This window comes from Synchiropus splendidus, chromosome 19 (assembly GCF_027744825.2).
Source record: "Synchiropus splendidus isolate RoL2022-P1 chromosome 19, RoL_Sspl_1.0, whole genome shotgun sequence".
NCBI lineage: Eukaryota > Metazoa > Chordata > Actinopteri > Syngnathiformes > Callionymidae > Synchiropus > Synchiropus splendidus.
In genome coordinates this window covers 14,504,868-14,517,642 of record NC_071352.1, presented here as the reverse complement: position 1 = coordinate 14,517,642, position 12,775 = coordinate 14,504,868, and the positions used below count along the sequence as shown (strand labels likewise).

Sequence of the window (12,775 nt, the reverse complement as noted above, 5' to 3'; positions counted from 1 at the left end):
AAGTTCGGTGCCAAGTGGAACCAGGGCAGTGAGCCAGTTGCATGCCGCAACCAGCAGGGAGCGGTCGGCGTGATAAAAGCTGGTGAAACACACATTAACTTTTCCATCAAGGTTCTGCAGATGGTTGTCTCTTTAAGACAACTGTAGCTGCTGCAGATGATCTGACAAGAGGAAGTGATGCGATGCAACTGCGTCTCATCCTGCATGCAGCCAGGTTCTGACTCCACTCTGGCCCAGGAATGTCTCTCACACCGACTTTCACTAAGCAAGGCTGTCAAACATGACGGCCGTGAAGGAGGTGGAGTTCCAGCGCTGGACTTAAGGGACGGCAAATCATTCTTCAGTCGGGGTTTTAAATCCAGTGACATCTCGCAGTGCCCTTGCAGACTCCAGCTTGGCCTCACCACTCCCTCTTTTAGAGCCCCAAGTACATGTGTGTTTTGGCTTCTGAAACAGCAACTCAAGCTTCTGTGCTACACTTTCTAAAAACAACCCAATCACAAGTCAAACATGATTTCCTGTCAGCGTAACACCAGGGTCTGGTTTCATTTGCTGTCTGTGTCGCTTTAATAACCTCCATAAACCAGGTGAAGCAAAGAGGCATCTGGTTATGGACCTTGGTCTCCAACTATTTTAGCTGGACACCACTTAAGACATACACTTGAACCGGCATAACATAATGGGGTCGACAGAAATAAAACAGAAAGTTACTCAATGCAGAATTAAATACTCTAAATCATGTGTCAAACTCAGGGCTGGGGGGCCAAATCCGGCCCATCCAGTTCTGTCCTGAGGCCGGCAAGCGCTTTAAATGCAAAGCATCGGCTCATAGTAAATTCAAATTGATTTCATTTATAGTTCATGTGGATATCTGGGTCCAACAAGATCAGAGCGATCGATTACACTTCCACCAAAATGAGAGATTAATGGGGAAGAAAATTTAGGCGTAAAAATATATATTACAGTTTAGAAGTGAAGGAGAAAGACTGAATTATTTTGAGTCTAAACCCTGAGAAAAGGAGGCAATTAAATGGCAAACTGAAGTTTAATTTGGCCCAAAAATTTGTTAAAAAATGTTGAAAAAAATGGCTCATTAAAATTGAGCATTTGCACATTTTAAATTAATTAATTAATGATTAACATTAAAAAATATACCACAGCATATTTCATCACTTTATTTTTTTATTATTTTATTTCATAAGAATCTTCATCCATATCATATACAAAGAAAAACAATAATAAACCAGAACATTCAAAATTATATTTAGAATTGTATTTTTTTCATAAAATTGCCAGTATAAATGCAAATAAACAAATTATTATAGCTGCAAAAAATACAGAAATCAATGTAAACAACGTGAAATAAAATTTACATTGCATTTTAAAATTGCACTTGCATTTGAATTAACAATAAATGAAAAAATAAGATTTTTTACTTACTAAAACTAGAAATATATACAAATGCACAAAGTAAAGGTATATATATATATATATATAAATATATATATAACAAATGCAGTACAGTATTATTGAACACCTACTCATGCAATTGCCGTCTGATTCGCCGTCTCTGGAATGCGCAGACAAACACTGGAAATTCACATTTTCAGGACAATGTGTGATTTACGTTCGCTACACGCCATGACCCAGAGGATTGCGTGTGTGTCTCCGCACACCTTTCACAGCTGGATGTCACATGTGTGGAGCCCCGGCCTGGAAAGATCTATAAATCTCCTTCATCGTGTCGGGAAGGATCAATGGGAAATATCTGGAATGTCCACAGCTGGATCAAAGGTCACCACATTGTGTTACTCGACCAGAGTCCAATTTCTGGATTTAAAAAAAATACACAGCAGAGCATGTGGCAGTGTTTCTGATGTTTATGTGTTCTGGAATCTCAACAACAAACACATGTCAACACCAGAAGGACCTCTGCAGGATTAAAATGAAGGCATGAATGACCAAATATGGACAAGTCACTATCTCCCTCCCCTCCAACTGCAGGAGCCAGACTTTCTTTCCTTCACTTGAGAGCAGCAGGGTGTGTCTGTAATTCAGGGTGTGTGAAGCTGTTGTGTGGTGCCGGCAGAAAGAAAGAGACCATTCAGTGTCACCATGTCAGGAGCATGTTCGCTCACAGACCACTCTGCTTCGGTGGACACACACACACACACACTCCTTTGTGGGAGAGCAACAAAAACATTTGCCTTATTTTGGGATTTCAGGCAGATAGAAAGCCCTCCAGGTCCATCAGACTCCAACCGCTCCAGTCCCAGATGGACCACTGAACCAGTCCATCGCTCTGAACTGGAGTTGTAGTGAGAGTCCTAGTTCTACCACTTAACTTTGTTGCTTCAATGTGCTCAATTTTCTATTTGGATATTTTCAAATGAGGCCTGAAGAGAGCGTTCCATTTCTGAAGTATCAGAACAGCTCAGACGTGAGCAGCGCATGTAACTGGAGGACAGAAAAGACAGAACATTTCCATCAGTTTCCAGCAGGGAATCGCAGTTAAGAGACTCTGAGATGATGGACTTTCTCACCAACTGTTCTTAAGGAGACAAACCCACCGTCTCACGATAAAAATGTTTGGCCATCATCATCAAATACGTAGCTTAAAATCAAATATAGAATTCCTTCTGGGAATCATCCACTGGTTCAAATAACTCCAACTGTGACACAAAATGATTAATAAAATAAAATAATAATAATAATGATGAAAGGGAAAAACTGACATTTCAAATGTATTATGGCAGAATAATGTATTTTAAAAACAAGTTTTAATGGGACAAAACTGAAGAATTCTGTAAATGAAATACTTGTAAATGTACATCTAAAAATAAAAAAAATACTTCCAATAAATATATCTATATGGAATTACAGCTGCAAAACTGATCTCCATCCAGTCCATGTTGTTTAACTGCTGACATGTTGGAGAAAGTTTTGCTGCACAAAACAAATGAGGTGTCTGGTGACTAGCTGTCGTCTCTTCCAGTCAGGTTTGTCTTCCTTTTGCCATGGACTGCTCTTGATCCACCCAGGTCCAGCAGGATACAATGAGCCAAATTCAACACACACTCGCCTGAATGTCAGTGCAAACACACCCGTTGACTCTGACCACACACTCCGACGCTTCTGTCAGAAACAGACGTCTGCCCACAACTCACATGAATGACAGGTAAAAAAAAAAAGAGGAAAATAGTGAAAGAAAAAATATAAATTTACATAATATAACATTTAAAAATAATAATCACAAGTAAAATTAATAAAAATGACTGATTTAACTATAAATAAATAAAAGTTGTCGCACAGTGGGAGGAAACCAGAGTGCCCCATACAGGCAGTTCATTAGCATCACGAACAGAGCAACTGAACAAACTGTGCCGAATAAAGAAAACAAATAAGGTCAGTTGAGTTCATGCTTGAAGAATTTGGTAAAAAAAATCCCTCTTTTCTGTGTAGCAACAGGAAGAAGACGTGATGAGGACCATGTTGACTCACCATGAAGAATGGGGACCAGAAGAGGATGCAAATGTTGGTGCACGTTTACGACATAGATTACGACTGAGCACTGTTTGGAGCATAAATAGACACGTGTTGGCAGTAAACAGAGGCAGAGTCAGGGCCAAGTGATGACCAGTGACATTCCCATCAAACATGAAAAGTTTGAGGCGCTTGAGAAAGAATCTGCAGCTCTCGCTCTCGGTGGTTTGCTCAGCAGCTGCCGGCTTCCCCTGCCTGCCTGACTTTTTTGCCTTATATGGTCACAAGACTGGTGGAGTAATGGCGAGCGAGGATGGAGGTGTGGTCTATTGTTGTGTTGTGTGGCGGAAGAGGTGTAGAGTTACCAGCTGCTCTTCAACCTTTGGAGCGTGTGTGTGTGTGTGTGTGGCAGGGGGGTCGCCACAGAGGAGAAAGTCACTGAACAAAGCGCTGCTCTTCCTTGGCTGCACCAGGTCGATCACCTCTCACATCACAGAGGCCAGTTCAGCTCCCCCAAAACCCTCCTTGCTCCTCAGTCTCTCACCTGATAGGACACCAACAGTGTCCTGGGAGAACCTCAGCACTGAGTGTGGTCTCCAAGAAGGTGCAAACGGAGGAAGGCTTTGGTGGAATGAACAAGTCCTCAGGTCAAATCTGGGCACAGCACAGGACACACTGAGACGCCCAGAGTCAGCAGGGAAGCTGCCAGTTTTGGGATGGTGGGAGGAAATCAGAGTGCCACAATGAACGTCCCCCAAGCTCCTTGGATCATAGAAACCATAGAGACAAAGCAGAGGAGGAACTGGGGTCTGAAGCACAAGCACTTCGCTGAGGAAACGCTAAAACATTGATGCTGCTTCAGGAAAGGAAGAGACTTGGGGTGGAACTCATCACCTTCCTTTGGAGGTTTCAATGCGGAGCCAGCCTCTGGACTAGGTGGTGCTGTATATGACAAGTGGAACAGTCTGTCTTCTGCAGACTGATCCACTTGAACCACTTCCTGGTGTCGTAGTGGAGAACAGCCAAACTGAGACCAAGTCAAGACCGAGACCAGACTGAATCATGAAACATGGTGATAACAAATTTATCGTCAATCCATGTGATCGGTATTGGTGGAAAAATCCAGACCATCCCTACTTGAAAGGATGAATAAATCTTATTGGGGGTTCATGGTGTTCCCAAGCCAGAGCGGAGGTGTTCCACGGCTGTAAAGAGATGGAGAGCTGCAGCTCTGTGGAGCAGCTCCTTCTCATCCAAGCATGATGAGATGTGTGTGACAGAGCAGCCGTCTCAGGTGGGTCACCACGGGGGTCAACATTCCCAAACATCACAGGACTGTCTTTCTTCTGACAACAATGGCGCGACCATAGACTGATGTGTTAACCATTCGGCCAGTCCCCTCTCACCTGATGATGCAACACTCCTGGAATTCCCCCTGTGCTTCCTGCTTCCATGGCTCACCAGAGCAGCCGGGAAACAGCAGCCGGGCCATGTGAAATGATGGACGTCTAATAAGCAGTGAGGGAGACTGAGAGCAGTGGATGTGGTGCAGTAATCACATGATGGGCCGGTGGTTTTGGGCTAGTCGGAGGAAGACGTCGACACGACTGCAGGTGCCTGTGGCTGCTCCTCATCTCAGCCTTGTTTGACCTCCTTTACTCGAGTCCAGTCAGTGACACAGAAACGTCTTAATCCCTCTGCTCTCTCACACACAGGATTAATGATAAAGAGCCGCTGCACAGCGTGTGCGACTGAGGCCAGTGTAAAACACCGTGCAAAACTGAGACCCCCAAGTTAATGTGCCACTGAAGTTAGGGATGTGCTCAGTGCAGCAGTTTTTTCAGGAGCAAACAACGACCACAGTGAAACCTGACGTTGACCTTTGACCCTCGAACAAAAAGTTAGAAAGTCAGGATTTCTTCCTTAAAACCACACATCTGATCCAATACTCATTGGACGTTGAAACACTCACTTTGACTCCTTTATTACTTGACAACATCACGATTCCGGAGCGGAGAGAAATTAAAGTTTCACAGTCAGGATTCAAAGTCGTTCAGAGACACACCTACTTCCACAGAGTAATAGGCATTCCGGTGTAAAATCGCTTCTTCCGATGTTTGCAGAAACATCACCACCAAGTGGACAAAAGGTAGAACTACAGTTTCCTCGTTGAATCGCCACTAAAGCTCTACAAGTCACTCCCTCATATTACACAGCTTTAACATCTTCAGAGGTACCATCGGCGTTGTATGTCTGAAGAAACAAGTCCTGAAGAAGTCACAGGACGAGCCCAGAACTAGACGGAAGAACCGTGAGGAGCAGAGAGATAAACAGTGACAGGTGAGCGGTTTCCACAGGCCCAGGTTTCAGGCAAGATTCTTTAATAGCTGGCTGATGCTAAACAGATGTTCTGACCGGCCGGGAGACGCAGCCTTTGGTTTACTGTCCGATGATTTTGCTCACAAATGAGTCCAGCTCATCATCATCTTTGATCCCTACAAACTGGTCGACAACGTCTCCGCCTCGCATGGCGATGACTGTCGGGACGGCAGAAACCTGGGGACACGATCAGCCAGAGTTACGGGGGGAAACCATCGAGAGCTCCAACCAGACCTACCCCATATTCGATCGCTAGGTCTGTGTGGTCGTCAATGTCCACCTTCGCCATGGCAACACGCCCCTTCTGTTTGGCGATGGCCTTCTCCAACCGTGGTCCAAGGATCTTACAGGGGCCACACCATCTAAACACAAGTGTGATGATGCACCAGTCAGCCTTGTGTCTTCATGTGAAACTATTCCATTATTCATATGAAAAGGAAAAGGTTAGTGGCTAGAGCAGGTCCAAAAAAATTAACTGGCTTATAGATTATGATTGACGACAAGCTGTCGACTCCGATACTCACTGCGCATGAAAGTCGACTAGTACAGGCAAGTCACTGTTGATCACCCTCTCAGTGAAATCCTCCTGGTCCTGAACGTTAAAGGAGATGTCCCTGCGTGATGCGTGTAGCAGGGTGCGAGGCAGCGAGCGTGAGGGCGAGAGGAATGAGACCCGAGCGCACTGCAGCGACGTGGAAAAATGTGCCGAGGCCGAACACGTCTGAAGGCAACAGATATCGCTGGCGGAGAGCCTCCAGAGTCTGCGCATGAGGAGTCTGTGAGCCATCTGAGAGTCAGAGAGGGGAATCGTTGAGCTTCTACTGGACAGCAATCACCTCTCTTTAATACTGAGACACCAACTAGAACGCTGAAAATGCAGAGCACAGTTCGTCTATGAAGGTCATGTAGACTTGGAGACATGGCAGTTCACAAGAGGGTTTAAGTTGAGATGAGTTCTTGCAGCGGCCGCACAGAACAGTTCAGAAACACGTGAACTGAGGGAGCACAACAAGACATCGCCAGGTCATTTAGAAGACGCTTGATCCAAAGCGATTTAGAAAAGTGCATTAACCTCCTGGAGGCCTCCCTGCACTGTCTCGCCAGGAGAGAAATAACAACTACACTCAGGCTCAGGAGCCTCTGCGAGCTCCTCACACAGCTACTGTTCATATCGTTATCTGATATTACAGTGTCACGATCGCAGCTCACCAGTGAACAAATTTCAGTACGAGCTGGGGCCATATACTTCAGCTATTTGTTAACCAGGACAGCTAGAACCGTCATGACCTTGGATTCAAATGACTCCTTTATGAAGCCTTTTTCACCACGTAATGTTTGAACGGAGGAAAGAAGTGTCAGTAGCACAGAGCTAAAGTGGTCCAGTCACGATGCTCTGATAAAAGCTCTGTTAAAAATCCACATCCAAACTGTTTCCAACTAACTTGGTTTAGTATTGAACAGTTGCTCCTAGCGCATGAGGCGTTTTACACGGGCCGTTTCGGTCTCCGCACCGGCGGTTCCTCCATGGTTGTTGTCGAGTGACTTTGCCCTCTTCGTCCTCCTCTCCCTCCCTCCCTCTCTAGAACCAGCCTCGCCGGATCTCAACAAAACCAAAACCCTCTGCTTTTTAAGGACGAATACTGCTAACAGTTGAATACCTCGTCGACTTAACAGAATTCCAAAAAAGTAAAGAATATTCCATGCATTTACCTTGCAGCGAAGCGATCGCCAAACTTGGCCTCGCGGACCAGTTACGTACTTCCGGCGCAGACAGCTCGATCTGGCCCTTTAACGGCAACACCGCCGCCCTATGGTCAGACGTGGAAATGCAACGTGTAAATTCACAACAATGGTCTTACGCTCGTCTAAGTAAAAAAAAAACAAGGGGAAACACTTGATTTGAGCTGTAAAAGCTTGACTGGTAATGTTGATGATGCAGATGCCAGGCAAAGGGAGAAGACGGTGTGGAAATTTGGACGTAGTTGACCAGGCGAGGTGGAGGACTGGAGAAGACACTTGGGCTTGTTTACGTTCAGCAGGAAGATAGTTGTGATGTTCTGTCCGCCTGATCACTTCAGGGTTTGATGATCGTGTTCGGTTGAATCAGTGAATACCTGAAGGCTTACAAAAGCAAGTGCAACGTCCCCCATGGGACCCTTCTGACCCACTTTGCCAAGCAAAGGTGCCGTGACTCGTAAAACCAGTGGCTTTACATAAGCTCCCAATGTCACACCAACAAGACTGCTTCCTGTTTTGGTGGTGAGCTTGCAGGTTTGGAAACTTGTGGGCTGTGTTAAAGGCCCGAGTGACGTGCGTGCGAGCCCCAGGACAGATTCTCCTCTGTGTGAGAAGGTTCCAGACATCTGGGGCTGGTGTGGCTGATGGGTCCTGCTTTGATCGCCCTCACAATCAAGCAGAACTTCTGGAAGTCATTTTCCAGCAGAGGGTGCTGTCCATTGACTGGAGGCGTGTGTTCCTCTGTTGTGTGTTTGCGTGTGTGTTTTTTGAGGGGGGGGTTGTTATTCGACTGTGGCCGTTGGGGCCAGAACAGAGCCGTGTACTGTGCGAGCTGAGGTGGGTTCGGCGTGTCAGTACCAGAACACTCGGGTCTCAGTCTCTCTTACCGCTCGCCTCGCGTACACCTCCTGCACATGTTTACCCTTGAACGCAGCCCAAACTGTTTGTGAGTGAAGGTCTTTTTTCAGGGAAACTCACCCTCCGGGCCTCTTTCCGCCAAATAAACATTGCACCGGAAATTGCAGGGATATCTGGGATTTTTGAGGGGTCCCGGTGGAAAGCAGGAGTGGGCCAGAACAAGGGTGCTCAGTGTGACACCTTGTAGGTGAGGGGTGGGCGAAGATGGAGGGAGGGGCCCATCCAGCCCAGCATCGGTGGGATGTGCTCCCAGTGACTAACAGGTACAGGTGACCCACTTTCCTCTGACCCCGTCAGGAGCAGCAGGCCCCGAGTGCGTGCTAAGTCTGACCTCACACATCACCCAAGGAGCTGACCCCAGCTGGAGGTCAGGAGGAAGTGATACTCCGTGACGCAGAACAAACTGGACAGTATGACCCCTGACAGATCCCCGTGTCTGCGGATGGTTGTGACGGCCGCACCTGCCCGGCTGGAACTTCCCAACAGGAATCATCACAGACCCTGAGAGCTCCCACCTGTCTCCTCACCTCCTATTTATTTGACTGTAATCCTCCAGAAGAGCAAAAATCCTAGCACGTGTTTCTGAGGATAAACATGCAAACCGTCACGTGTCAGCAGATTTTTGAATTCTGTCATAAACCCGTCATGTTTATATTTCTTGCTCCAGACACGTGTTCCACCTGATCAGCTCATATGTGTTTCAGTGTTTGGGGAGTCAACAGTAGAGTTCCTGTTCTGGGTTTAAAAATAACTTTGCGACTAAAATTCCTCGCCCCCCCGCCACCTCCCTCACTCATCCTTTCTTACCGGCACTCTCTGAACCTCCCGCTCTCGGCTTGTTGGTCTTTCCCTTGTCTTGTGTTGACGTACAGGCAGAACTTTTCTTTGGTCTGAGCTGGACTCAGATCCTCAGTGACACGTGTGTTGAAACGGACGGGGAAGCACGTTCATTTCTGCAGCAATAAAAGCTTCATGGATGCTGGAGTCGGTCTTCGGTGCAGTGGTCTTGACGACAACACCATCGTGAGTCTCGAGGCAGGAGGCTGTCTCAGGACCATCTGTTTCCCTGCCTGATGAGGAGAACATCTCACCACTTGGTTGGCTTCTCAACTTAACTGACTTGATGATGATGATCCTCCATCCATGTCCTTGCACTCCTGAAGCCCTGTCTCTGGCCCATATGGTGGAGAACCTGGGCTTCCTGAGGACAACAAACAGACCCAATGAATCTGTGGCTATAATCCCCAATAATGTCTAGTTTGAGTCTCTCCCAGATAACTCTCTCTACAGGGACTAGTTGAGAGTAGGGCTACAGCGCAGGGTGATGCCCTTCGACTTGTGTCTTTTTACTTCATGACAGAGCCTTCAGAACAGTGAGATTAAGACCTTCAAGGTCTCATCCTCGGTCAGAAGGTCCAACCCTGTCTCTTGCTGATCACATAAAAACCGCAGGTGATTCTTGGATCGCCGTTAAAAATACTTGCTGCAGCACAGACACTCGACACCTGTCTCCCTCTCTGGCCACGCTCTGGTTGACCGACAGTGAAGGCAGGACTTTGCTGATGTTGAGTCATTAGCTTCAAAGAATCACACAAGCAAACACACTTGTTTGTCTCACTGACCTCATCACACGCTTCCCTCCGCTGCCACAGACTTTGACTTCTCACCTGCCATGACACTCTTCCTTCCTCTCATGCACTCATTTTCCAGCCAGGTCCAGCGGCAGACTGGCCGTCACGCCGTCCGTGACTGGCGTGGAAAGGTCAGGCCAGCGTCTCGTGTGGAAACTTTTGTTTATGTCTGTGATGGAGGGAAACAAACTCGATCAAGCAACAAAAACAAAATACCCCTGTAGTTTCAAGTGTCGGGAGGTCAGTTACATAAACAAGTGCAGTTTTCACCGCCTTGATTTGCTCTTGACGTGTCGGGCCTGTTTACACGGACCTGTTACATCACCTCCGTCCTCTGACAGAGAGAGACGGATCGTGTGCGATTCTGTGTGTGAGTCTGTGTGCCAAAGATTGCGGTTGTTTTGGCACAGACTGCATCAGTACAGTTGAGTTGTGAGTGCGAAACCTCAGATACCATCATCACCACAACCTCCTTAGATTGTTGTGTCACATCTTCACCACCTTTAGCTGCGCATTAATGTTCAATCTTATGAAGGAAACACCAGTCAAAATATAAAAAAAACTTCTCTGTATGTGAACGAGCACTTCCAAATGGTTCTGAGCTCGAGGTCCGGGGGCCAAACCTGGCCTGCCAAGTCCTGCTTATGGACCAACATCATGCACAGCCCAGCAGGTTTTTGTGTTGTTATTTTGGGTCATTCTATTTTTAACAGTTAGAGAAGACAAATCCAAGCAAAACACAGTGATATTTTGGGGGAGCCACCTGTCGCCAGAGAGGCAGAATTGACATGTGTTTGGTGAGCAAATGAGGCATTTCATCCGGTGCTTCTGATTGGTTGTTTATTTTACACAAGACTAGTTTGAGCAGGAAATGAACATTTCCCACTCTCCAAGCAAGTGGTCCTTCATGTATTTACCTTCACTGCCAACAAGGTTTTCTTTTGTCTGTCTGTTTTCAAAATAACTAGACGGAAAAGGATGACATTTTCAGGAAATATATGAGTTGGGAAGACACCATTCAGTTTTGGGAATCAGCCGGATCACTGTCTGGAGCCAGGGATTTTTTAAAGAATTCTCTAATATTAGGAGATTGTGTTGGGGGTTCTCTCTCGTGCTTTTCCAGCTTCTCCACGTGACGGCTTGTCAATAAAGTTATCAGTAACTGAATCAGAATTCTGTACCTTTCCAGTCTTGACTCAAATATTATTGGTTTCTTGAAAACTGCAGCAAAATAATACAACACAATGTATCACTTTTTTATTCTTATTTGAACCTGGGTTTGTGACACCATTTTTCTTTTTATTCCCAGCCGACCAATCGTAACAAAGGTGGCATGGTCTGCCATCGGGACTCGATCAGATACATCATTATCCCATTGAAATAAACTCACCATCACTGTAAAGTACTTATGTAAGGAGCACAAAAATCAGACCTTCTGACCCATGAAGATCACATGGTTGTTTTCCTCACAAGCAGAGATTAGAAATGTCAATAACTGATCTGGAAACAAGCAGGAACTCCAGGACAGAGTCTCCCGCTGGATGAGTCAGTGGTGACGGAGGGCAATTCAGCTTCAACACCGGGTCAGCTGTGAGCTTGTGTGGCACATCCTCTCTCGAAACACCAATGGATTAAGATACACTGTGGCTGTCAATGGATTAGAAGTTTTGATCTCAATGAATCGTGCCGAAGCTGAGCTAACTCGCGATTATTACAAATGAATCCCACATGCTGTATCTGTTCTAAATGTACCTTAAGGAAGCTGTTATCAACAGCAATAATGCTTCCCTCAGGAAAAGGTTTGTTTACTCCAACAACCCACAGACACTTTCCAGAACATTCTGAAGAGACATAATCTCTCCTGCGAGTCCTGGGTCTTCCCCGGGGTCTCCTCCCGGTAGAACACCTCCCCAGGGAGGCGTCCAGGGGGCATCCGGGTCAGATGCCCGAGCCACCTCAGCTGGTTCCTCTCCATGTGGAGGAGCAGCGGCTCCACCCCGAGCTCCTCCCGGATGACCGAACTCCTCACCCTATCTCTAAGGGTGCGCCCAGCCACCCTGCGGAGGAAACTCATCTCAGCCGCTTGTATCCACGATCTCATCCTTTCGGTCATGACCCAAAGCTCATGACCATAGGTGAGGGTGGGAACGTAGATCGATCGGTAAATCCAGAGCTTCGTCTTGTGACTCAGCTCCCTCTTCACCACGACGGTCCCCTTTTCCCTCACTCGCGAACAAGACCCTGAGATACTTAAACTCCTTTAAGATACAGTGTGTGATAATATGCCATGAATCATAAGTTAACTCAGCTTCAGTGCGATTCATTGAGATGAAACATTGTGCTCTATTGGCCGTCCTGATGGAAACACAAGCGTGTGTCCAATAAAACATGCACGATCTGGAATATGAATGAAAGGCTCCAACACTGTATCAGTGTGCTGCATCAGGGCAGGATTAGCCGCACAGGTCCCGCCGGCTTCCTGTGTGCGTGTCTGTGCAGATGACAGGGAGATTATCCAGGCGGACCTCACCTCCGCTCGCAGCTTTTCATTGAAAACCCAAATGAAATAAAGTCTGTTTACACTCGTGGGGGCTTGTGTGTCTGTCTGAGAGAGCCAGGGGAAGGAA

General features: G+C 46.6%; 1 protein-coding gene across 4 annotated transcripts; it reads right to left on the bottom strand.

The window, feature by feature from the left end:
• Positions 1-4,645: 4,645 nt before the first annotated feature.
• Positions 4,646-7,637, bottom strand: txn2 (thioredoxin 2). Of its 4 annotated transcripts, none has more exons than XM_053851857.1 (4): positions 6,724-7,548; positions 6,387-6,649; positions 6,101-6,224; positions 4,646-6,039 (listed from the first exon to the last, which is right to left on the bottom strand). In XM_053851857.1, the coding sequence occupies exons 1-4, from the start codon at positions 6,781-6,783 to the stop codon at positions 5,923-5,925; spliced, it is 564 nt and encodes a 187-aa protein (XP_053707832.1). In that variant the 5' UTR covers positions 6,784-7,548; the 3' UTR covers positions 4,646-5,922. The 4 variants fall into 4 exon arrangements, with proteins under 4 accessions (XP_053707832.1, XP_053707833.1, XP_053707834.1 ...); XM_053851858.1 differs by lacking the exon at positions 6,724-7,548 and adding an exon at positions 7,573-7,637 and having other exon boundaries at positions 4,647-6,039; XM_053851859.1 differs by adding an exon at positions 7,573-7,623 and having other exon boundaries at positions 4,647-6,039; positions 6,387-6,730.
• Between the last annotated feature and the right edge of the window lie 5,138 nt (positions 7,638-12,775).

Bases quoted from the DNA above. Each gene is read 5' to 3' on its own strand.
- txn2 (XM_053851857.1), bottom strand. From the start codon at position 6,783: ATGTCTCCAAGTCTACATGACCTTCATAGACGAACTGTGCTCTGCATT. The intron at 6,650-6,723 runs GTTGGTGTCTCA...TCTGACTCTCAG, and splicing joins TCTGCATTTTCAGCGTTCTA to ATGGCTCACAGACTCCTCAT. The intron at 6,225-6,386 runs GTGAGTATCGGA...ACTTGTGTTTAG, and splicing joins CTAGTCGACTTTCATGCGCA to ATGGTGTGGCCCCTGTAAGA.